Source organism: Ambystoma mexicanum, chromosome 3p (assembly GCF_040938575.1).
Source record: "Ambystoma mexicanum isolate Mex_15411 chromosome 3p, UKY_AmexF1_1, whole genome shotgun sequence".
Lineage (NCBI taxonomy): Eukaryota > Metazoa > Chordata > Amphibia > Caudata > Ambystomatidae > Ambystoma > Ambystoma mexicanum.
In genome coordinates this window covers 1,233,897,525-1,233,924,305 of record NC_090925.1, presented here as the reverse complement: position 1 = coordinate 1,233,924,305, position 26,781 = coordinate 1,233,897,525, and the positions used below count along the sequence as shown (strand labels likewise).

General features: G+C 43.6%; 1 protein-coding gene across 2 annotated transcripts in view; it reads left to right on the top strand.

The window, feature by feature from the left end:
• Nucleotides 1–26,781, top strand: part of IFT56 (intraflagellar transport 56) — a 1,056,475-nt gene that overhangs the window by 987,485 nt on the left and 42,209 nt on the right. For both annotated transcript variants that reach the window (XM_069652706.1, XM_069652707.1), the window contains one exon: nucleotides 25,128–25,261. In XM_069652706.1, the coding sequence (XP_069508807.1) occupies nucleotides 25,128–25,261 (134 nt within the window). The remainder of the gene's footprint in view (nucleotides 1–25,127; nucleotides 25,262–26,781) is intronic.

Below are 26,781 nucleotides of genomic sequence, written 5' to 3'. Positions count from 1 at the left end.
TTGGCTTGACAACAACGGAGCAAAACACTAAAGGACCAATGAAAGCAAAGTTAACTCCAAACAAAATATATACGAAAAAACAAAGGAAATCTGGACTCAAAAATCAAGACAGTGCAAAATGCCTCCCAACTCCGTTAATATCATCCTCTCTTAGGGACTATTTTTTGAATCAACATAAAAGAAAGTTAGATCATGATGCAGAACTCTCTGACGCAGAGATCTTGGAGGCGGTGCAAGATTCACTACCTGCAAATAAAACAAGAAAGACTGAACAAAGCGCCCAAAGGTAGGAATCAAATTTAAAAGCAACAGTCCAAAAGGAGGTGATTGCGGAAAAAATGATAAGTGCAGCATTGCAGGATTGTCGTGTAGAGCCGCCCACTCAGCTATCGGTTCCGTCAAATCTCCGTAGCATAAATGAAAGGCGATCCGAAACCGAAATAAAGGAAACGTCGATGGCTCCTCGGACTTAGGAAGAAGTCACTCCTCAAGGATCAATTATTCTTCTAGAAGCCCGGCGCACCCCAAAATCGATAGTGGGTTCAGGAGACGACCGAAATGCATGGACAAGAGCACATATAGCGGAATCATCGCGTTATGCTAAAGGTCATAAAGCTGTGACTGAGAGCCGTACTGATGATTTACTACAGTCTATAGACAAAGGTCTCCATACACTGGCCACTAGCAGGAGGCTTAGTGAAATATCGATGCCGGCTCAGAAAGATTCTCCTAGCAAAAAAACTGATCTGTTAAAAATAATGTCATCATTTACAATCGCGTAAAATCCTTTTACTAAGCTCTATGAGTCCATTAACGAAACTCTCAAAGACAACACCTCTTTGTCATCAGCAATGTTGGAAAAACTGACCTTTATGGGAGGCTTTATAACAGCTCTTGAGACAAAAACACGTTATCACAGGCGAAAATGGAAAAAGAAATCGCCAAGCTGGAAGCGCAGCTGTCGGAAAAACACATCGCTGTTCATCTGCCATCTTCTAAAACGTCTACTGGCTCACAGACTGGTGAAGGACCTATTCATACAGACTTGGCACCAATTTTTCGAAATAAATCATCAGGAATTCCAACTGTAACATCGGAACTGAGAATAAAGAAAAACGAGCAGACAGAGATAGAGTCCCAAAAAATTAAATCAACACAAATGATTCAAAGAAAAGATGTATTGATACATAAATCGAAGAAGACTGAGGAAAAGTCTTCTCAACCACTGTTGGTTTTGGGCCTTGGGACAAAAGGGAACAAACCCGAAGAGAGTAAAGTAAGGTAGACGGAATCCTTCCAGAATACACCATCTGTCAAATTAGTCCATAAACCTTCGCTTACATCTCCAAAAACGATCGAAGAATTTCTAGAAGATAGCGAACTAATGAATTTGTCTCAACATCATGCAAATTTAGAAGATTCCCAAGTTACGGTAACATCATTCCAATCGGAAATTGAAGAGGTGGAAGATACTAAAGTAGCCCCTAGACAGAGGGCCCAAAGAGAGGAGAATGTCAAGGTGCATATAGAACCCAAAGAAAAAAGTAAAATGAGCTCGGGAGATCAAAGACAAAATAAGGTGATGATTCCAGAAAAACATCTTGAACAATGCGAGATCGCCCGTAGACCCTCAACATTTATAGAAAATCTAAGGAAGAAAACGGGAAACAGGAACCTCGATGAAAAACTTGAAGGAACTACAGTATATAAAATCGAGCAAACATCATCAAAAGAGGGTTATATGGTTCTAAATAGAAAAATGATTGTTAAAATCGTAGCAAAAATTAAGAAACTAAGAAACTTCCAAAGATTTACACAAACTAGGACTCAACCTGACCCTAGTACCTAAACAAGCACGAAAAGCACCAGAAAAAGAAATTCGGAGGAGGCTTACTTCGACAAGGGTTGATCATACTCAAAATCGCAGACACGACTCGGACAGGAGTAAAATCCCTCAATTAAGGGTACTGAGCAATTGCAATGAACATGTCGATGGGGAAAAAAGAGGAAAAATAATTTGAATTTTCATCAAAATGGGAAAATACAAATCAGACTCCGCATTACCGAAATAATTATAAATCTACGTGGACAAGAAAAGACAGAATCAATTCTACTGACAGATGGGAAGATCCAAGGAAATTGCAAACGTGCCATCAGAAACGAAAAGGCGCCGAAGGACCGTGGAAGTGGCTGGTTGAAACGTTTGGACGCTCCCATAAGAAATAGCAGCGACCAGGAAGTCCTTTCCAAGAGTCTCCGGCGTCTAGTGTGAAACTGGCCCTAAATTTCACCAAGAAAGATCTGGTAATGGCATCCTGGAACACCAGAGGTTTTAATCACCTGACCCACCCGAGCGACATAAATTTAGGAAGTTTTGACATCTTATGTCTACAGGAAACATGGTTAGCAGATTGTCCAACATTAGACGAATTTACAATTGAAATCTCGCCAGCTTGCAGATCGCTATTGGGTAGACCATCTGCGGGCCTATTAACGGCTATTCGCATTGGCTCAGGCATTACACCAGGCAAGACTAAAATCATGGAAGCCTATGGTATGCTTGGTACCCTTACCTCATGGCAGCGCTATGATCCCGAATCAGCTAAATGGATTACAACAGAGCTTGCAATTATAAATCTATATTGGAACCCGGAGAGAACAACAATAAAACATTTCTGTGATAAAGTAGCGAAAGTTATTGATATCATCTTTGCAGACGGTAACATCGAGAACCTCATAATTTGCGGAGATTTAAATGCTAAGTGCAAAACCGAAGTAACATCTGAAAAAGCATTACAGACTCACTATTCTGCTGATAAAAGAGGGTGTGCATGGTCTAATTTGATGAAATCAAGAAATCTCTTTAATGCTGCTACACTAAAAGATCAGGGATCCCAGATTCCAACGTGGGAAAGAGATAATTCTTCCGCTACCCTAGATTACGTTTATGTAACTGAAAGTTTGATCCCCCACGTTTCATCGTTCAGAGTTGTGAAAACTTTAGAAAGTGATCACAATTTGCTAGAGTTAACTTGGAGATCAACGGTTCCGGAAAGGTCTACATATACAGCGGAAGTAGAGTCAAATAAACAACAATCCAGTTTGCGCCTTACGGCGGAAAATATAAGAACTATAAAGGACAGGCTGAGTATGGATTGTCAACGCAGTACAATGAGCTCTATTGCTAAAAGGCCAGATTACATTCCTCTATTGCTTCCTAACATGGTGGCCTTTTCAGGTGGTAAGGGACAAAATTCTGTACATAACCACACCTATGATCGGTTGGTGGTTATAAAGAGGCGTGAAGTAAGGAACTTGAAGAACTTGGCTGTAAGGCGCCAAACAGTGGAGGCATGGGCTGATTATTACGAGGGCACATCCCACTACAAATCATGGATAAAACATCATGTGGCGAGTTTGTACCAGAAGGACGCTGAAGCGATGCAAAGGTCTCTTGCATCAAAAAACACAAGAGATTTTTGGAATTTATTAAAAGCTACCAACGGTCAAAGTACTCCCTCTATAGCAAATGCAGTCTCGGAACAAAATTGGTTAGTGCACTTCTCTGCACTTTTTCAACTACCTTCAACGACTGTAGATAGAAAAACTCAGTTCTCAGATGATGATTGGATCCCGCTGACAAATATGGAGGATATACTGAGAGTAATATCACAACTAAAAATCTCAAGAGCCCTAGGCCCTGACGGATTGTCCAATATTGACATTAAAAAACATCCGGATGAATGGGCCGCAGTATTAAGGGAAATTTTCATTCACTGTCATAAAATAAAATAAATTCCAGTATCTTGGACAGAAGCAGTGGTGGTACCAATTTATAAAAAAGGCCCTAAAGAAAATCCATCTAACTATAGGCCTATCGCACTATTGGACATCCTGGGGAAAATATTTGCGGCTCTATTATTAACCCACTTTCAGAAGTGGGTTAAGATTTCCCCAGTGGCCGACCACTTTCAGACGGCATTTCAGAAGGGTACAGGGACGATAATCAACATCTTTATCTTAAATATCATTAAAGCAAGGGTGAAATCCGGTTCTCCTAAAGTCCATCTGGCTCTGGTGGACCTGTCAAAGGCCTTTGATACCGTGGATCGTGAGAAACTGTGGGCCAAACTGAGAGCCTGGAATTGTCCGGCGCCAATTTTGGATCCAATTATGGCTTTACATACTCAAACATCAATGCGGGTCCGATTAAGTCAGCAAGGCCATTTATCACATAAAATCCCTACAAATCGTGGAGTTAAGCAAGGCTGCCCTTTAGCACCGGCTCTATTCATCGCCTTTATAGGCGATTTTCAGTATACTGAGGGAAAAATTCGCTCATTTCCACCAAAAGTGGGATTGTCACAAGTGTCCAGACTATCGTATGCGGATGACCTAATTTTGATGGACCAGACAAAAATTGGTCTCCAGCGGCAATTATCAAACCTTTATGCCTACATGAGTAAAAATAATTTAGAAATTAATGTTCAGAAAACCAAAATCTTGATTTTTACCAAATCGTCAACTAACCGAAAAACATCATCGGTTTGGTTTTTGGAAAACAGAAAATTGGAAGTGGTCAATGAATATAAATATCTCGGGGGTATGGATAGACAACTCCCTGAAAGAAAATACCACTATGGAAGCTCTGTGGGACAAAGCCAGAAACCTGACAGCTCAATTAAAAGCTGTAGACAGAAAGTTTGGAAAATTCTCATGGACACCGGCTTTGAATTTCTACAAGGCAAAAATAGTGCCGGCTTTAACGTACAGAATGTGTGCAAACCTAAGCCTTCCAGAAGAATTATGGCAAAGATTGGAAGGCTTTGTATGGAAGTCGGTATTGGGCCTCCCAAAATCAGCACCGATGGCGGCGATTCGACGAGACCTCGGCCTTACGTCCCTTGCAGCATCAGTGGAGCATGGTGCTCTTCAACTTTTCAGAAAAATTGTATCCCCAAATGCCCTCCCAATCTTTCGAGTGGTAGCAGATGAAATTCAAAGAGGTGGGTGTAAGCCTCTAGCTGCCTGGGTCAGGAAACGGAAAGATAAATTGGAAGAGATAACCTGCACGGAAGAACTCCTGATTGCTAACCCAAGCAGAGTAAAAGAAAAATTATTGCAGCAAGATTGGATCTGGACAAACGAAAAAATGTAGTCATATAAACTGTTGAAAGACCTTCCACCTGGCCACAACAAACCAAAAATTCCACTGAAATACTGTGAAAAATTTCCTGAAAAAGCTTTAAGAAAAATGTTCATGCGAGCTCGGCTAAACACTCTTCATACAAGGGAAATTTTATATATTAGATCAAATTCCCCTACAGCCTCATGCCGACTATGTGAAAATCCTGACCAATTGGAAACTGTCAGACACCTTTTGACGTCTTGTCCAGCGATGTCTTTAGAAAGAGTGACGTACTTGACACCGCTATTATCCCATTCATCGGCATTAACTGAAGCGGTGGGCTGGTGTCGGCTCATTTCTGGCGATTCCGCCAGATGGTCGAGGGCTGCCGCAAAACTACTGGACATTGCTTTAAAAAAGGCAAACCTGGAAAACTACTTGACAGGCTAAATGAGTACAGTCCAGTCGGATGATGACAGGGCAAAAACCGCCCACTGAATGACTTTTGACTTTTGAAAGAAAGAAGGAAATGGAGAGCGGTGTGTCAAGTCGTCTCTTAAAAAACTGTTCTTAAAAACTGTTCATGAAAAGAATTTTAAAAGACTGTTTTTGTAAAAATCTTTATGATTAAATGCAAATAATAAATTTAAAAAAAAAAATTTGAATCTAAAAGTCTAATATGCTCGATACGCCATCAGGAAACTCATTATCTGAAATTGCAGCAGGGTTCCAATATACCTCCAAAAGAGCAAAGAGCCCCCTGGAGCAGCCCAATTGTGTTAACTGTATTAAAGGATTCGGAGACGCCCACGGCTCCAAGGATAGTCCAGATTTCATTTTACAGACTGTTGGTAGTCTTGATGAAGGTCAAACCCTGGGAGCCTTCACAGCATGCACCAAGGAGACAACATAACCATCTAATACTGGAGGTGCCAAAAACCACTTCGAATGGATTGTGTCCTCCCACGTATTCCTCATCTTGTGATAATCGTTATCTCCAGCTTCGCTGCTTCGGAAAAAAAAATTGTCGGCAGAGGGCGCTGTGCTCGAGGTCGTGGCGTCGATTGTCCCTCGACGTACACCGTACTCTGTCGACGTCACCGATGGTATAAGTAGCTCGAGCCGTGCCTGTTGCTTTAGTTCCGTTTTTCCGATCGCTTTGCTATCGAGAACGGCGCGCTTCTATTTTCTGTGAAGAAAATGTCATCATCTTCGACACCTTCGACACCCAGGACTGGGTTCAAGAAGTGTGCAGATTGTGGATCTAAGATGTCGATTACCGATCCCCACCGGATTTGTCTCTGGTGTCTCGGTTCCAGTCACCGAACCGACGACTGCGGCTCCTGCCAATCGATGACCGAAAAAGCTCTTCGTGAGAGGAGAGGTAAACTGTCGGTGGGGAGGGAGGCCTCAAAAAAGGTTTCGTCAAAAAAACATAAAAAAGCGACCGATTCTAAGGGATCGGATCGCCATAGACACTCGAGGAGATCTCGATCTAGAAGTAGATCGAGACATTCTTCGTCGTCATCGAAAAAAAATGAAGAGGAGACATAGATCTCCCTCATCATCTTCTTCATCAGAGTCGACCGAAGAAATTCGTTGTCCGACTAAATCGGATTCTCCCAGTAAGTGGGAAGAATTCCGCAAAAAGATGATGGAGGTTTTCGAGAATGCGGCCTCGACCCCCTCGAAAGAACCTCGAAAAAGCCATACCCCTAAGGTCGCTCCGTTGGACGACAAAGGGAAGCCCAAGGCTACTATGGCTAAGACCAGTAGCGTCGAGGAATACAAAAAACCTCGAGTCGACGTAAAACCGTCGAAGAAACCTCGAGAGTCGAGCACCTCTCCGGTGCCGGCCAAGAAACACAAATCGTCGAAGACTTCGTCGACGCCCTCGACGTCTATAATTTCGACACCAAAACCACATGCGTCATCGACGTCATCTTCGAAAACTTCAAAGACTTCGAAGGCACCCTCGAAAACTTCGAGGGATTTGCCATTTCCTTCGAAGCAGATGGAAGAGGAAGAAAGGAGATTCACTCCTTTGCCCAGATCAGACTTTTTCAAGTCTATGTCTGCAATTTATGAAGAGTCTGCTTCAGAAGAAGAAGACGAAGTTACTCCTTTGGGGGTTGCTTATGGGACAAGACAAGTTCCTGAAGAACTTATTGACCAGGAATCCAGAATGAGAGACCTGAGTGATACTCTACATTCTGCCAGTGGAGTTGACACTTCCCCAGAATTAGAGTGCGCCAAACCTGATCCTGCAGAGCATGCAGATGCTGGGTACAGGGGTCTTATGACCAGGATAGTTGAATACATGGGTTGGGGTAATACTTCACCCATTTTTGAACAAGATGACATGACGGATATTATCGTCAAGGGACCTCAGAAGGATCCTGTTCTCCCTTTTCACAGGGCTCTTCAAAGGACTGTGGAGAAAAACTGGGAGAAACCAGAAACCATTGCTGCTGCAGACCGCACTTTTCCAAGAAAATACAGACCAGCTGGATCAGATCCAGAATATTTGAATAAACACCCGACTCCTGAGAGTTTAGTCATTCAAGCAGCAGCCACTTCGAAACAAACTGCTTATCCTACTATCCCTCCAGATAGAGAGTATATAAATAATGACGCCTGGGCACGTAAAGTTTTCACGTCAGGCAGTATGGCACTTAAGTCGGCAAATGTCACCTGTACCCTAGCCAGGTTTACCCATACCCTGTGGGACTGTATTTCGGCGGCGGCTGATCATATTCCGGAAGGCGAGGAAAGGGAAGGCTTCCTGAATATAGTCAAAGACGGGAAGTAGGCAATGGGGAATGCCTCCAGTCTGGACTGGATACTGCTGATAGTATCAGCAGATCCATGGCTGCAGGCGTTGTGCTACGCAGATTTGCGTGGTTGAGGAAGTCGGGGTTTGCACCGGATGTGCAAGCTAGACTCCTCAACATGCCCTTTGATGGCTTGAGGCTCTTTGGCAGAAAGGCTGATGAAAGCCTTGAAAAACTTCAGACCTCGAAAGCGGCAGCTAAATCACTTAGCGCCTCTTTGCGCCAGCCTCTAAAACCCTATTCCGGCTCATCTTCCTGGAGGGGTCGTTCTTTTTCGATACTACTCCTCTTTTGGTAGAGGAAGAGGACAGGCCTCTCAAAGGGGCAAAAGGAACTTCCCTCGTGAAACACGGGGAAGAGGTGCAAAATCAGCCTCAGGAGCGGCATCTGTACCCTCAGCCACTCCTGCAGCCGCCTCCAAATCCCTCTGAGACCTTGTTACACAAAACACCAGTGGAAGGCAGGATCTCTCAACATCTGAAGGAATGGCGAGGCATGACCTCAGATGCTTGGGCACTGGAAACAGTAGCCCAAGGTTACTGTCTCCCCTTTCTAAAAAGGCCTCAGAATCATCCACCGGGAGCCAATTCCGTCAAAATTCCGGATCCGCTCCTGTTGCAGGAAATTTTAACCCTGCTAGAGAAAGGTGCCATAGAACTGGTACCTGTAGCGGAGAGGAACAGGGGTTGGTACTCCCCATATTTTCTCATCCCAAAAAAGGACGGAGGACTGAGACCCATCTTGGACTTGAGAAACTTGAACAAGTTCCTCAGGAAGGACAAGTTCAAGATGGTGACTCTTTCTCAGATCCTTCAGGCTCTCCAACTCCAAGATTGGTTGGTATCATTGGACCCTCAGGATGCTTACTTTCATGTGCCAATCCATCCAAAGCACAGAAAGTACCTGAGGTTCGCGATTGGCAATTCTCATGATCAGTTTCGAGTTCTGCCATTCGGGTTGACCTCCGCCCCGAGGGTTTTCACCAAACTGTTGGCGGTTGTGGCAGCAAGTCTCAGGAAGGGAGGTATTCACATATATCCCTATCTGGACGACTGGTTGATCAGAGCAAGTTCTCCAGAACAAGCTCAGGAACATCTTTCGATCACCTGCCACTTCCTCCACAAACTGGGCTTCTCCCTCAATTTCAAGAAGTCCCACATGATACCATCCCAGAAACTCCAGTTTATCGGAGCGGTCTTGGACACTTCATCGGGAAAAGCCTCGCCTCCCGAAGTGAGAGCTCTCCACATCCAACAGATGGTAACAAAATTCCAGAATGCCCAACGTCTTCCGGCCTTCGATTTTCTCAGGTTGCTCGGCCTCATGGCATCCTGCATTTTTCTTGTACCAGAGGCCAGATTGAGAATGAGATCCCTTCAATGGGCACTCAGAACTCAGTGGTCCCAGTTCTCAGGGAATATGTCGGATCTTCTGCAAGTCCCGAGCGCAGTTGCTCAGGATCTTCTATGGTGGGCTTGCAACGACAACATTCTCAAGGGAGTGTCTTTTTGGCAACCATGGCCGGAGGTAACGGTAGTGACAGACGCCTCACTCACGGGGTGGGTAGCACACACCAACGATCTGACAATCAGCGGTCGTTGGTCTCCATCGGAGTCCAAACTACACATCAACCTATTAGAGCTGAGGGCAATCGGACTAGCTCTGAAGGCCTTTCTGCCCTCTGTACAGGGAAAGAATGTTCTGATAATGACGGCCAACACAGTGGCCATGTACTATCTCAACAAGAGAGGAGGAGTAGGGTCACTGCCACTGTGCAGAGAGGCAATGCAGCTCTGGTTCTGGGCAATAAGAGAAGGAATCTCTCTGTCGGCAATTCACCTAGCCGGAGAGAAGAACACGGCGGCAGACGCTCTGAGCAGGCAGAGCACGGTCTCTCATGAGTGGGAGCTGGCTCAGGAAGTCCTTCTGGAGATCTTCGCCCTTTGGGGAACCCCTCAAGTGGATCTGTTCGCCACCGCGATCAACCGGAAGTGCGATCAGTACTGCTCAAGGGAATTTCCTCGAACAGGAGCTCTGGGAGACACATTCGTAGTGGAGTGGAAGTTTCCACTGCTGTACGCGTTTCCCCCACTCCCCGTGATTCCTCAAGTAATCAGGAGGATGAGAAAGTTCAGGAAAACCATCATCCTAATTGCACCGGACTGGGCCAGGAGGACGTGGTACCTGGACCTTCTAGACATGTCCATCTGCCCTCCAATAGGTCTTCCGTAAAGAGAGGATCTTCTCTCGCAAGAGGAAGGTCGGGTTCTCCATCCAGAGGGCAAAACTCTCAACCTTCACGCATGGTTTCTGAGAGGTTGAGATACAAGGATTGGGATCTTCCGGATGACGTAATGGAAATCTTGTTTTCGGCCAGAAGACCAGCAACAAAGTCTTTGTACCGATGTCGCTGGAACAGGTTTAGTAACTGGTGCAAAGACAAGGATGTGGACCCTTTTCAGTGTGGCACCCCAATGGTGCTTTCCTTTCTGCTACATCTAGCTAATCTGGGGCTCCAGATAGGAACAATAAAAGGATACCTTGCTGCGCTATCCATTTTTAAGCGCTCCTCGGAAGAGGTTTCATATTTCAAAATACCGTTAATACTTCAATTCCTAAAGGGGCTCACTAATGTGTACCCTCCAGTCCCTTTTCATGTACCAGCCTGGGACTTAAATTTAGTCTTAAAATTCTTGACTTGCATACCTTTTGAGCCTCTGCACTCATGTCCATTGAGGCTTTTGACTCTAAACACTGTCCTACTTGTGGCCCTATCATCAGCCCGCAGGGTTAGCGAACTTCAGGCTCTCTCATGCAAACCACCATATACTATTTTTTATAAAGATAAGGTAGTCCTTAAAGTTAAACCTTCATTTTTACCAAAAGTAGTCTCGGACTTCCATTTGTCACAAAAAATAGTACTTCCTACGTTTTATCCTCCTCCTCATCTGGGCAAAGAAGAGGAGAGATTACACAGATTAGATCCCAAGAGGGCTCTTAGTTTTTACATATCTAGGATGGCTAAATTGAGACAAGATGACCAACTGTTTGTGGGTTACACTGGTCAATAATTAGGCTTATCTGTAACGAAACAGACCATTTCCCACTGGATCATACTAGCTATAGTTGAATGCTATAGATTAGCAGGAAAAGAACCACCAGATGGGCTTCGTGCCCATTCTACAAGGGGAATGGCTACTTCTGCGGCTCTAACGAGGGGAGTCCCGGCAGCAGACATTTGCGCAGCTGCAACCTGGAAAACAATACATAACTTTGTTAAACATTATTGTCTGGACACTGCCTCCTCTAACGAGGGTTTATTTGCAAAGGCAGTTCTGCATTCTGTCCACGAAAACTGAAATGGTACTCCCACCTCCAAAAATTGATACTGCTATGGGAGCCTATCACAAGATGAGGAATACGTGGGAGGACACAATCCATTCGAAGAACAAGTTACTTACCAACTGTAATGTTCTTTCGACTGGATGTTCCTCCCACGTATTCCTCATCGACCCTCCCATCCAACCCCACAGTACAGTTTACGTGTTCTTACACTTTCCTCTCATGAAGAATGTATCGGTCATGGGACATGCCTGGGTGTTCCTCCTATATATATTTCATCGAAAAAACAGAACTGAAGCAACGGGCGCGGCTCGAGCTACTTATACCATCGGTGACGTCGACAGAGTACGGAGTACGTCGAGGGACAATCGACGCCACGACCTCGAGCACAGCGCCCTCTGCCGAGAATTATTTTTTCCGAAGCAGCGAAGCTGGAGATAACGATTATCACAAGATGAGGAATACGTGGGAGGAACTTTCAGTCGAAAGAACGTTACAGTTGGTAAGTAACTTGTTCGTCTCTTGCAGCATGACTATGTCCAGGACCCCAAGGGGGTTATCCTTTTTTTAAGAGTAGGTACTTAAACCCTCTCGTATTCCACCCTGCCATTTTCCAGATTTCTGATTGGGTGTTGGTAGACAGTCAATTTAAGGTGGTTTTCTTGTTGCCTGCTAGAACACCCGGGACCCAGGACCAATCCGCCTCCCTTTTTATTATGCACTCGTTCCCCAGGTTCTTTGTAAATGAACAGCTTTCGCTTTTCTGCAAGTAAGAATGATCATTTGCCCTAATGGTTTGATGTAATGGGCTATCATCCTCCCTTCATGTAAAAGCTCATTGGAATAGCTGATTTCTTGCTCCTACTAATTTGTTTCTGACCAATTGCGATGGTATCTGCAATGTGACACTATCTAAGTTGCTATCACGCAAGAATTCCACTTGACCAATGTCCGATGACTGAATCACCTCCAATCGCGGAGTATCAATGAACAAAGCCGGTATGTTTGATCTGTTCAAAGTTGGCTCTTCCTCAAAACCTCCTCTAGATTCCAGAAATACAGTATATGTTAGGTTCTCTCTTTTGATTTATGTTGCTTACTTGGGTGAGGAGTTCTGGAGTAGGATTGCGAATCCCTCTCGTTGTTTTGCTCATGATAGTCAAACTCTGTCCCCCCTCTTTGATAATTCCCTCTTCTTTGTTTTCTTCCCCTCTCCCCCAATTTGTCCTGGTATTCAGAATCTTGACCCCAGGCATGATAGAACGCCCTATGAGGCCCTCTATCTTCCCTGGGAGTAGTTCCTTCCCTTCTCTACTCTGTTTGGACTATTCCTGGTCTTATCAAACGATTTCTTGTCTGATCCAGTGTAAAAAAATATTTTAGGAGAGGAGGGATTGTTATATTGAACCGTTTTAAATGCCCGGGGGGACCTCCTTTGCTGTTGAGTGTTTTCCAATGAAGCCAGAGTTTGAATTTTTACCTCCCTATACCTAAGGTCTGATGTTCAGTGTGATAGTTTGATTCCAAGGTTCTATATCTATAGGGAAGGTCTCTGTTTCATCTTTTTCCTGAGGTTTAATCTGGATTATGTTAACCGTTGGGCTTTCAGTCTGGAGCATGGCGTGTTTTAACTTTTTCTGGGTTTATTATCATTGCACAGTGGTCTTTTTTTGTTGCGTTTCCAGATTTGGTGGGGGAGGGGCGGTAGATAAGGCCTGCAGAAAATTGTGATCGAATTATTTTGACCGATTTATTTTGACATTTGTAAAGCGCACTGAACCCAGGGGCATCTTGGTGCTGGTTACATGAAGGCAGTGGTTGCGCTTTGGTTACAATAAGGTTACAGACATAGGTAGTACATTGGTTTACAAGTAGTGGTTACAATAGTTATCAGCATAAGTGGTACATACATGTTGTTTAGAACAATATTTCTAATCAGAGTCAGGGTGGAGAAGGTGGTTCCCAGAGTTTGTTGGGTTAAGTTAAATTTGGAGGTCTTGTGAGAAGAGCAAGGTTTTGAGGCCTTTGCGCAAGGACCAGAAGGAGCCGTCAGATCTTAAGGCTAGAGGGAGGGCATTCCAATGTTTGGCCATGATCACCGGGAAGCTGCTTCCACCGGCTTTCTAATGCCTATATCTAGAAATGATGAGTAAATACGAATAGTGGTCTGGGTAGGTCTGGTGGATTGGGCCTTGGACATTTTTCTGGACAAGTAGGTAGGGGCAGTGTTTGAGATACATTTATTTGTGGGTCAGTGCTAGCATTTGGAACAAGATGCATTCTTGGATCTTGAAAGAAATCTTTGGTTTTTCACCCCATAGGCGGTTTTTGTCCACCCTTTATTTTGGAAAGGATGTTAAATATAGGTGGTTCTGTTTCTTCTATTATTTGTTTCACTTAGTTGAAAGTCAGGCTCCTAAGCTATTTCGTTATTGACACCCTCCAAAAACGTCATATGCTCCACCTCTTGCTGAAGTGCCATTGAAAATTCTATAGTAGGGGGTACACCATTGCCATTCTCATTTGTATGGTCTGTATCATCCTCCCGTCTCAGAATATGGGCTTCCATGGTTGAGACCTTATTTAGCAAGGATTTCAACAAAAAGGCTTGATCCTCTGCTTTGCCGTCTAAAGTTTCAAATAGTTTGGCTAATGCTATCAAGGCTGTATTCATCGCAGAGAGGGTGACCTCCATCATTGAGTCGGCAATGTCTTTATTCCAAATGACCTTCTTAGGGTGGGGTTTGCAAATGACAGTGAGGAACTGGGGGATGAATTTAGGGAATCAGAGTAGAGTATCGGAGAACCTGATAAATTCAATGGGTTTGGTGTGAGTAATGTTAATGCCTGGGTCTCGTGGACCAAAACAGAATCATCAGATGACGGTACAGTTACCAGAGGAGACTGCAGGTTAATCGATACCATCAATTGATTGAGCTTAGAAGGGCAGTCACCACCCAGAAAGGGCAACCTTGCAGTTTCCGGGGGGCATTTCCTTCCTTTAGAGGTACGCCCTTCTGCCTGTATCATTAGGCAGAAACCAGGCTCTCGTGTTCGCAAATCTGGGCTATTGTTACTTTAGAAATAGCAGGAAGCCGGTGTTCTCCTATTTCCTGCTCTATTATAGCCCTCTTTAGTGACTCCTTATAATTTGATCCTATAGTTCTAATAGTTTTGTCCTCCCCCTTGGTCAATGTACAGAATTTCCGCCATTACTACGGAGTCTGGAATATCATCAAAGTATATCAACAGATCTTGCCAGGGGGGGGTGGCTTTACCACCCGGTAAATCCTCGGGGGGGGGGGGGGTTTCAATGATTTCCGTAGCTGGTTTGAACCCGTTTTGTGTTGCAACTTTTCATTCTCTTTTCTGAGATAACCTCTGATGTCCGAGATTGTTGATTTGCAGCGCTATCGTACTGCTGCCAGCCCTAAGCCAGTGAGCAATTGAGTATCTTGCTTTTCCCTCGCGGGAATGAGAGGGTTAGTTGGCAGTATACCCTGTTGTTCTACACATGTTTTTTTTTCAACATTCTTAACCTTATCGGTTCAAATTCCAATATTTATTATTTGTATATATTTGCAAACAACCTTTATAAAATGGAAATAGATATAAAAGAAACATACAATTATTCACAGCATTGTTCAAATTCATAAATTCTAAAACAGTCCAAATATAACATTTTCTCACCATCATTGGGGAAAAAAATTGTATTCAATTCACATGAAGGAAAATAAATAAGTAAAACACAGTGTTCAGTAAATACAATTATTATCTCAACTGACTGACTAATAACTTAACTTAGGCCCCAATTACACAATAACCTAACAGGAAGATTGGGAATACCAGAGTAACCAAAGAAAGACAGCAAATCAACTTTGAACAAAGATGTTAACTTTTTCTGGCACCTGTATTACTTTTATCATCAGACTAGACTCTTGTCCTGATATCAATCTCTCCCAGAACATTTCTGTGAGGATGGCCTCTGGTGTATCCACAAATCTTTGAAATAAAGCTGCTCTTATAAGTCAGGTGCCTTCCTATTCCATTAAAAGATGTTTTACATTTTGCTTCTCAGGGTTTGCACATACTGTGGACAATTTGTGAGCAGCCTCACCTTTCCCCGTTTTGAGAGCACTTCTCCCGTATGTGCTAGGTTTAAACGTAGTCTAAGGAAGTTTTGCCTGCCTCTCCAATCAGGGAACTTCTCAAGGTATCTTGGAACACAGCCCAGTTTCTTTTCTCTCAGCGTAAATTAATTAGCTCGGGCAGAACCCTGCATGGCTTCAATTGTAGCAATCCAATCCATCCGCTTTATTTCTTTTTTTGACTTTAACGGATTGGAAACTAGAGTCTGAAAGTCTGTATCAGATCTCACTACGACTTCACCAGCCCTCAAATTCAAATCCGTTAGTATGGCTGATTTAGAATGTTCGAGGTGTTATTTAATGTCTGCATATAGAGTTATGGTGTTTAGATGTCTTAATTAATCGAAAGAAAGAGGGAGACCAATTTCCAATCTGCGAAAGAACCCAATGATTTAAGCTCTAATTCATATCTTAAACATACAGTAGAAAGGCCCTGCGCACGTCTAAGAACCGTCTTCCTTATTAAGTCCTCCCATTTACACCAATTTGTCTTCCACGGTAAAGGTTTAGTCTCCAGACCATACAGAACCACTGGAACGACTTTGGCCACATAAAATTTTATTTGGGGGGTTATTGAAAATGTACAATATTTTGTATGAACTTTATTTCATTTGGACTATCAGCCGAATGATCTTACCCTTCACTTCTGTAATAACCTTCTCTATAGCTGGTACTGCATACAATACATACCACAAATAAACCACCTCCTCCACTCTTTGTTTGTCCAGAGACCATTTTCGAATATGCATCTTCTTTCTTGCTTGTCTAAAAATCAGTATTTTGGATTTTTCTGGATTAACAGAGAGACCATTGAGTTTTGCATAGTCCCCCAGTTTATCCAACAGGTGTTGCAGCCCCACTACTGTCTTATCCAGTAGGACAATGTCGTCGGCATAGGCCAGCCAACAGATTATACTATCTTTAATTTTAGGGCTGGCCAATGCTGACGGCTCTAGTGCTCCACCCATGTCGGCCAAGTACAAATTGAAGAATAAAGGGGCCCCTATGTAACCCTGTCTAACACCCCTTTCCACTCTAATAAACTCTGAAAGAGGGCCTTGCTCAACAAGTCTCACTCTCATTGATGCATCTCTATGTAATTCCACCAGTATTGCCAGAATATGTTCTGGAATACCCCAATTTAAGAGCTTATTCCATTAACGATCTCTATTAACCTAGTCAAATGACCTAGAGAGATCAATCCAAGCCCCATACAATGGTGAATCGCTCTTACCTCTAGCTTGCTCGCCAATAATATGTAAAGTTAACCCATTCAGTGCAGTGGAAAGGCCTTTTCTAACGCCTGTCTGAAGCTTGGGTCGAATGTGTGCCTCTTCCACCCATCTCCGCAGTTCTTTTAATAGCAGCTTCATAAATATTTTGCTCTCAACATCTAGGGGGGCGATGGTGCGATAGTTCACCAGATTCGCCCGATCGCCCCTCCTTACACAAAGGGATAACTATAGCCGTTTTCCATGAGGGGTGGAAATATCTTCCTTTCTAGAATATCCTTAAAGAGCAAGTTAAGTAATCTAGCCCACAGTGGCATATTGTTTAAGACTTGGTAGGTCAGCCCATTTGGACCGGCTGCCTTAGATGAGGATGATTTGTTAATGAGGTCTATTTCATTCCCGTCAAAATTCATTGCCCATGGACCATCAGAGTTACTATTCAAAGTTCTACAATAGGGATTCTCAACGTGCTGTGACAGATAATCTATCCATTCGGATTCTGTAACAAGATTGCATTGGGTATTACTGTAATTTACCTCTAGTTAGTTGATAATCGCCCAGAAGTTTCCCAGATTTTTCCTACAAACTGCACTTAGCATCTGCTCACCATTATTCAGAAGGCGCAGCATCTTTTGCCCAATGCCTAAACTCATTTCTTAGTTGCTTCCTCTGTCTTAAAGGGTTCACTATTCATTGATGACTTCCCCAATTTTCTAAGCGCTCATTTTAGGGACCTCTTTTTTTCCCAGGTTTCCTCATCAGAAACATGATGATGGGGAGGAAACTTCCCAGTTGTCAGGAGACTTGGTGAGTTAGTAGACCATATAAACTCTATGAATTTTTGTGGCTGGCAATTTTCTTCTAATGCCATTTCGCTCATGGAGGAAAGATTGACATTAAGATGGAGCCCTTCTTTTTTGTATTTTACCAACCTGGTTTTCCCTTTTCTGGATGTCAAAACTTGGCTCTGTATATCCATTGATACAGTGTCCACATCCCAGAGCACCAATTCTAATCGTGCGTAGTCACTTGCTTCCCCCGCTTGACCTTTATCGAAGAGCAGCAGAGAAAAAGGAACGATAATAGAAAGAAGTAGTCAATTGTGGAGGATGATTCGCCTCGCTGCCAAGTTGTTACTGGCGGAACGTCCCCCGCAACCTACCCATTTGTCATCTTAAGGCCCCATTCCTTTAGAAACTCCCACCATCTTCGTCCCATGTTAGAGAATCTTGGGACTTTCTTCCCTTCCTCCCTGATTGCATTATTTATGCAAAAGGTATTTAGATCTCCTGCCAGAATTATGAGCATCTCCAAATTCCAATGTAATCCTTTTCAACAGAGAAGACAAAATCTTTAGAAAGGCCTGGAGATTGATACAGGCGGGGTTCCAATAGATATCGATTATAATGACATAGAAAACTTGTTTTCTTGATCTTATTGACATTTTACAGGCCTGGATACACATTTTTTGTTGCTAAAAATTAACTCTAATTCTTTGCTTGTGGTGTTTTTAATAGCTATCATTAGGCCTCTTGACACCCTCCCTTTTGCTTTTTGTTGTGCCGCTTGATGAAATATTGTAAACCCCTAGATTTCAATGGGGTTGATCAGCCACGTTTCTTAAAGTATAATATCATTACGACCAAACGTTTGTTGCCTCATTTCTCTAGTTTTGAAGGAACAGGAACCCTGCGTGTTCCAACTCACCAGCGTGCATTCTCTTTACCTAAAGAGATTGATTGTCCACTCCCAGTCTCTGAAGTACTTGGGTCAGTATTTCAGGCAGGAGGGATATAGAATTTTGTTGAAGTTCTCCACGTTTCACAGATTTTCTTGAGACCACTTGGGGCTCTTCTAAAGCTTGAGGATATGATGAATTCCCCGAATTTCCATCTTGATCCTGGCGCTCGGTGTTGTTTGAGTCCTCCCTCTGGAGGGTGGAGAAAGTCTCAAGGCCTTGTTTCTCTAATTCTCTTGAGGCCGCTAAAATTGGCTCTTTTTGATTTAAGCTCCACCTCTGCAATGGGAAGATTGTTGTCTACATGGAAACTGACAATCCCATGTCCTCGTGTGTAAACAGGTAAAGATTCAATACTTTTTTGAAAGATTTCCAATATCGTACTTCTGTTCAAAGATTTAGATTTTAAACTCTTTGTTGAGGTCTTGAGCCATACTCACGGGATCGCAAAAACAGATAGGTTGTCTTCTTCCCTTTGCTCAATTACTGGAATGTCTTCCCCTCTTTGGTCAATAGTGTAGTGGACTTTTGGGGTTACAATCTCAGATGATTTTCCCAGCCCATTACTCTTCCATGGACCCAGGATCTGTTTCTGATGGTCTGATAATGTCGCCTGGGCAGTAGAGATGTTATTTACCACCTCTAACACTGCAGAGGTTTGTTTCCCTTGCTTTAGGAAAATGGGTGCTATTTTCAGATCCTTTGCTTGTGTTTGTTGACCTGTTATTAGAAGATTTAATGCCATATTTTGTAACAGTTTTTCTTCCTCAAGAAGATGAGTGCCCACGGTACCGTTTTAGTGGGTAAATATACTGGTGTTTAGATTGAGTTGTTCTCCAGGTGACTCTGGCCCATTTTTCTTGCTACCCCATTCCCCTCACTTCCTTGAATGTTGCCAGACTCCGAGGTAATTCTTTCAATAGTGTCTGTTTGCAGTCCAACACTAACACTTACAATCTCAATAGCTAGGTTTTCTGCTCCCGAAGAATTTCAGAGCATGCTCTGAAGCTGTTGTGGTGTTTTCTTACTCTGTTTTAAGTCGAGTGACTCTCGTAGGACTATATCACTATGCTCTGATCCAGTGAGGAAACGTTGTGCATTTCTAGATCTGGCGTCGATAGCTCTTTTAAAAAGGTCTCCTTTGATTTCTTAATTTTTAATTTCTTCTGATTTTTCTTTTTTTTAATCTCTCTTGTTGATTGGTGATGAAGCTTTTTGTTTCCACTTTCTTGGCCTCCCTTCTCCCTAATGTTTTCCTTCTTTGATGCTTCTGTCTTTCTGCTTCTGTCCATTCTTCATCCTTTTCCTCCAAGTCCAACTTTTCCTTTTCTGATGGATTTTGGCAGGGTTAAATTGTCTGCTCTATATCCCCCTCGCCAACTTGAGCCAATCTTCTGAATTATTCTAAAATGGATTCAGAGAGGGGGATATCATCAAATGGAAGATTTGTGTGGTCCTCCTTTTTCTACTGAGATCCCTACTGGTTTCAGCTGTGTCAAGAGTTCTCGGATCATTGATCGTGAATCTTCACCCTCAGTCTTTTTCATTCGCAAACAATCATGGATAGCCGAAATATCGAGGGCCTGTTTTGTAATTTCAATTCGCTGGTCATTTAGTGCAGGAGCTGTAATTGAGTTTACAGCATTTCTAATTCCCACAATAGCTGATTTGCAGCTTGCTGTGTCTTTAGTCAATTTTAGCAATTAACCCTGCTTGAGGTTGTACCTCTGACTTTAACATGTCAAAGACAGTAACCAGCGAATTCAGTGCAAAATTCAGTGCAGAGTGTGTGGCTTCATTTGCTTGGTTCCTTTCAGTGCTCCCATTCAATCTTTCCCTTGGTGACTCTCTTCTGATTACTCTCTCTGGTGAGAGTTGAGGCTGATTAACAACTTCCTTAGGTGTAGTACATATAACCTCCATTTGGTTATTTACCATACATTCTTTATGCATTACGCCTCCTCCCCCTGGGGAGGCAGAGTCCAACTCCTCATGGAGACACCTAGAGAAAAAGTTATTTCTGCCGAGGTCTTCCCTGCTCTATCCCCTTGGCTTCTATGCCTTTTTTTTGTAAAAAGGTCTTCATTTTTTTTGTGTATTTTAGATGTGGTGATAGCATATTCTAGCCCTTGTCTCGGCAGAATTGCAGTTTCTGAGAATCCTTCCTTGTCCTTTTCCCCCCAAACCATGGACTCGGCTAGAGTCTTGGGCATGCACTTGCGCATTTACCCTTACTGTTGAGGTACTTGGTAAAATGATTGTATCTGATGTAGTGGCTTGGGAGCCCTCTTGAATTGTTTCTGCGTATGACCCATCCCATTCTGGGTTTCTGATGTCATCTGAGAGGAGTCCACTTCGTTGATCGTATTTCATTTTTTTTTGTTTTTTTTTATCTCCCGCCTCTCTCCTCCTTTTCCTTGTTTTTCCTTCCTTCTCCTTTGTTTGCTCTTTTTCTTCTCTATTCCTGTATGTAAGTTATATTACCCCAATCTCGAGAAACTGAGGATTTGATAACCACCTCAAATTTTGTAATTCAACCTTGAGATGGCAGGAATTTTTCTTGTGCCCGGAGTTGGAAGTTCAAAGGCCTAATGCCCACAGTAACTTCTCAATTAATGTCTCCAAATAGGAGTTTTTTGTAGATAGATGGTATCAATAGCCAGCTGTAAGAGTTCTTATTCCAGTGATTAGTGCTAGGGCAATGGGCTGCCGATTCCGGGAGGCACATACTTACGGCCCCTTTCACCCAGTTTCACTGGGTATACGTCTGAATCTCACTGCACTTTTCCAAAATGTTTTCAGTTAAGAAGGTAGCAGGTAATAGGGATATAGCACTGAGCCGCCCTATTGTAGGTGGAATATGTAATGTCTAGCGAGGGCGGCTCTAGTCAATTGTGGCCTCAGTATAGGTTAGTCATTTGAGAGAAAAAAGAAAAATAATAAAAATTCTTGTTGCACACTTCTTGGGGATTCCAGATATTGGAACTCCAGATCTAAACAGATCTAAACAAATACGGTCAAAAGCGATTGCAAAAACACACATGAGTTAAATACCCTGTGCAACACTTCCATGCCAATATAATACTATATTGTGAGTTGGAGCAGGAGGTAACTCCCTCAAACTCACTCTGTATATCAAAAGGACAGTAGGAGGGAGACACCAGGGAACCACCAGAGCACAACAGCCTCACCAACTTCACGTTGCTCTGATTTCCCCCCGACCCCCGGAGGTTGAGTGCGGAAGGTGGAGGCAGTAGGAGGCAGTAGGTATATCCGATGACTGTCCAGACTGCAGAGGTGTGCAGAGTTTATGCGTGGGGATAGCCGGGCTGAAGTCTGTGGGGATGGCCGCACCCGCTCCATGTTTCCGTCTGGCCACCCTGTCTCACACCCTTCTCTGCGTCTCCAACACACGTCTCTGACAAGGAGTGCTAGAGGAAAGCAACTCTCTACGTGTTGCGTATTAACGAGCGTCAAGCCGCACCGTACTCTGTACTCATGGGACCACAGGAAGAGAAACAAACGTCCGCTTCTGACACACTGAAAGAGATATCTGGAGCCTCATTCCTTCTGCTCTCGGGTTGTAACAAGGGTTGTATTAACCACTTTAGTCAAAAGTATTAATTTAAACAAGGTAGCACCCTGTAAAAGGTTTAGGACACATTGTGTCTATATCACTGAATACCTTTACATGTCCAGCATAAAATGCAATAACCAGAAAGAGAAAAAAAAGAAATGATAAAAATTCAAATAGGCCCCCAGCCCTCAACTGCTTAACAGTGTAAGAGCACTTGAGGAGCACTCCTGGATGCATGCGCAATGCTGGGTCTTTTTGAAAGGTTTTTCACTGGATTGAGCATGGCAAATAAACTCCTATAGCGCTTTCCATATGAATGTGTCCAAACCTATGCAAATGAATAAATACTCTTTGGAAATCAGTAAGGAGATGCCAAGAGCTCTAAGCAAGTAATCGCCAGCGTAACAGCTTTCGAAGAGCACTCCGGGATGCGTGGAGTGCTTTATTAACTGAACTCCATGTCAGGATGGTAGAAGGCCTAACTTGCCCTATGCTAAGGTGGGATTTCCCTACCTGAACTAAACTAATGAACGTTTGAGTCAAAGAGTTCAACTTAAGAGTCTGTCTGTTTCCAAAACCTATGCTTGCCCTCGCATACTAAAACTAAACAATGTGTAGGGCTGTCAAATTTGTGATCAGCACAACGTTCTGAGCTGCTTCCAGCTCTCAGATTCTTATTCAGCTCCCCTTTCCCAAGTTCAAGAAACTTCCCCAAAAGTCTTGGAATTGCCTCCCTCCCACTCAAGGTAACACAGTTCCACACAATCATCTGGGTTCCCTTCCCCAAGTACCAAATACAGTTAAAAGAAAAGATGGTCTCAAGGCTTCTTCTCGAGACAACATGTATACCTCCTTCCATCTAAGGGCTCCCTTCCCCAAGACTTCTGCTCCACGAAGTATTCCCCTTTCAGTTTTTTAAACAATGGGGTTATCACTCACTGGTCTAGGCGCAGTTGTCAGACTGCACGTTCCACCTATCACCGGTCACGCAACCAAGATCCCTCTCTTTGTTGGCCTCTACCAGAGAAGGTTGCACATTTCCCGCCAGTCTTTGGCTTTGCCGCACTGTATTTATTTGCAAAGTTCACCGTTTGGTTTACAAAGTTTACTGTTTGGCTTTCTTCAGCCTGCAATGTATTTGACTGTAAGATTGGAGTTAAATTGTTGTGCAATATATGGTCAATAAATATTCACAACGTGCCTTTCATTGGGGAAAATCCATTTATATTTCTCTTAAAAGGTTTCCCAACATTTCTTTAGTTCATTTAGTAAACACTCAAACTATTTCTGTGGCTTGCGCAACATTTCTTTTCCCTTTTCAGGTTTATAAAACTTTCTGTGTAAAGCTTTTATTGAATCAGAATGGGAAAGTTTGTTTGTGGATATTATTTTTCTTCTTAAGCCTTCTATTCGCTTTAACAATGGCTTGTCAGTTTGTATCAACTCACGTTTGCAGTTTAACGGCACAGACAATGCGTTCGCTGATACTGTTGCTTTAAGGTATCGCGCTCACATGCAGCACTGCTCAATGATTCCTGAAACTCACCGGCTCTTGAGCTCTTGGATGCACATGCAGCGTCGCTGAAGTATTCCTCTGCTGCTACGATGGTCAGGGGTCTTCAGTCTGGCCCTAAGATGGTCTTGCGTGGCCCTCACGCCAAGAGTCAACGAGCACCAGTCTTCAGGATTACATGATCGGTCCAGCTCGGCACTGCTTCCCACTGTGTGAACTCTGCACACAGGGTTAGGAATTTTAAAGCCAGTCTCAAGACACTTCGACTCGGCGCGCTCCTCTACCCACAGTTCGCCACAGCTCCTGCTGATCTTCTCATTCTGCTGGTCCTCACACAGGTCTCCTTGTTTTCCCTGTCACTGTCTCTCTTGCTGGGCTGTTCTCTTTTTATACACCTACAGCCCCTTACCAGGCTGCAAGTGTGCATGCTTCATCAAGTGTGCATGCTTCATTAGCCCTGCCTGACTATAATTAAAGGGACGTGCCTGACCCTCACAGCTCTTAGCAGGCATCTTCCTCGTTCCAGTACCAGAGTGTGGAAAGAGTGTAGTCTTCATTGCTCTTAATTGCCTCGTCTTGGTCCCAGTACTGTCAAGAGTTAATTGTGGGGGAAATAAGGGGAGCTGGTTTACAATAGCCCATAAAGGTTGGGGGAAGAGCTGGTTGTCACTGTGGAACAGGGAATACCATGTCTCATCCAAGGGTACCCCACTTCCTGTTCCCAAGGACCCTCCACCAGGTGATCCTCCCTCGCTTCTCCGCCCTCAGGGTCAGGATCCAATAGCAATGGCCTTTGCCTGGCCACCTGCGCAGAGAATCCAATTGGTCTAGGAGTGAGAATACCCTTGGGTTTCTCACACGTGTCTAAAGTGCTCTCGTACTCAACTCCCATTTGGATTACAAAAGCGTCTACTATGCTTAATAACCTAACTACAAAATACAAAAGCTCCAAACTTTACTAAATGCTTTCAGTCAACTGATAGTCTATGGCTTTGCATTTTAGGTCCCTAAACTGTCTCCATATCAGCTCTCTTATCCACTTTAAGAAATCCCTGACTTATTTAAAAATGTCTTCAAGGAACTGCACCGAAATGCTTGCAGTGCTAAATGTCCTGCTACTTCCCAGCTTGGCCACTAAGATCTGATGACTCCAATCTTCTCATTGCCTCACCTTCAAACTGCAAAAATAAGTGCAACAGATGCTTGTCATACCTCGGCGCAATACTTTAGAATGCTCTCCTGCCAACCTTGAGATCATAACCAACTGTCTCTTTTCAGATAGTTTTCTATTACTTCCCCCAGAAATGATAAAAGATCACTCCTCCTACCTCCTAAGTCTCCCATCTTCCAGTCCTCTAGATGTGCAGTACAGCAACATGTTCTTTGATCTATTGTAGTTACCACCCACCTCTGTTGATTCTACTGCCAGCAGATTTACAGTATCAATTTGCTGGGTTGGTGAATCTTAGTCACTTCCACCATCCATCTAGGGTATCATAGCTGGTTGCGCATTTTCTGATTTTGATTTTATTTAAAGAGGTGGCAGTCATCATGTGGTTTTAATTCCTTTATCTCACTATGCCTATAGTGTTTGAATGTTATCTTCTTTCTGCAGATGGGTCAGTTCTACTACTCTGCCAAAGCCTTTGATGTGTTGGAAAGGTTGGACCCTAGCCCAGAATATTGGGAGGGCAAGAGGGGCGCCTGTGTTGGCATCTTCCAGATGATCCTTGCTGGTCGAGAACCCAAGTGAGTACCATGGCAGTATGTGTTACTATATTTCATACGGGGAAATTGTGAAGAGGTTTATCCAGCATTTGATTTTTCTTAGTCATATTTGAAAGTGTAGCTCATACAACTTATTTGGGCTCTTTTACCACATGGTGAGTGAGGAAGTTCTTACTTGTGGTTTCACTATTTTACCTAATGAATATCTTGTTTGTTTAGCAGTCTTCTTTATTAGTTGTAACTGATTCCTTCCTCCCACAGAAACTTGATTAGAAATATTTTTTCTAGTATCAAGCTGACCTATGAATTATTTTCAGATACCAAAGATGAACTGGAGCTCTATGCCACCTCTGGTAGGCATAGTTGGTGAAGGAAAAAAACAACAGGGTAAATTAAAGCTCTAAGAGCCAGAGTGGCAAATGCCTTCCCAAACCGTAGGGAGATACTGATACACAGGGAACGGTTCTCTGGGGAAAAAGTTCATCAACTTGCCGGTGAGGGCAAGGTCAAACAACTAATGATATTAGTATTAACCGTGGTCCTGTTCACTTGGACACAGGTGAAAAAGCTGGTCTGATGCAGGGAAGGAGTGGGGGCAACCAGCACGATAATGTGGGAGAGTCCGAGAGGGGAATTAAATCTCGTATTCTTAAATCTAGGCAGCTAGCAGTCACAAGTGCAAAGATGGAGGCATCGGAATAGTCATGTAATTTTTATTTTAACATTGATGACTAGAAAGTTCCTTGCAAGAGGGTGGTTGCCCAGAGGGTGGGTGAGGTGATACCAAATTATCACTAAAAAAAGCACTGTCCCACTTGTTATGGGATGGGAAAGCCCATGTTTTTTGGGTTTTCTCTCAATTTCATGCAGTAACCCCTGTTGATCTTGGGGGTATCGTAAAATGTTGTGGTGAAGCCACAACAGGTGAGGTCGACCGGTTTCGATGGTTCAAGGGTGATTACCGACCATCTTCTTCAGGACAAGATCGATCTTCATATGCTACTGAGTAGCGACTGTCCTCTCAGTAGGGCAGCGATAACAGGCTACAAAGGGATCCTGGAATAGGAGACACAAAAGACATAATTGCAGAGAGGGCATGAGTAAGCCTCTAACTGCAATATTGCAACAATGGTGCATCCAGAATACAGCTAAAAGACCTGTTGCAAGGCAAGTGAATGCTGACACAGACAAGGTGCTCACCAATTCAGAGCAAAAAGCCACTATAATGGTGGCTAAAAACATAGACAAGTCAGCCCCGTGGGGGAGGATAAGCCTGTGCACGTGAGGGAAAAAGGGGGGGAGGGAGGAGGGTGGGGAGAGAGGGAGCCGTGGGGTGTGCGAGGGGACCTACCTGGAAAGGATGGCTGGGCTATCCAGGAGGTACGCTGGGAGCGGTGAAAGGGCTCTCTCCAATGGCGAACCTGTAGAGAAAGCGAGGCTGTGAAGGACTGGATGAGCCTGGGGTGGTGCTAAAGAAAGCGAAGGAATTCGCATACCTGAGAAAAATCAATCGGGGCGGGCACAGGAAAAACTGCAGTCTG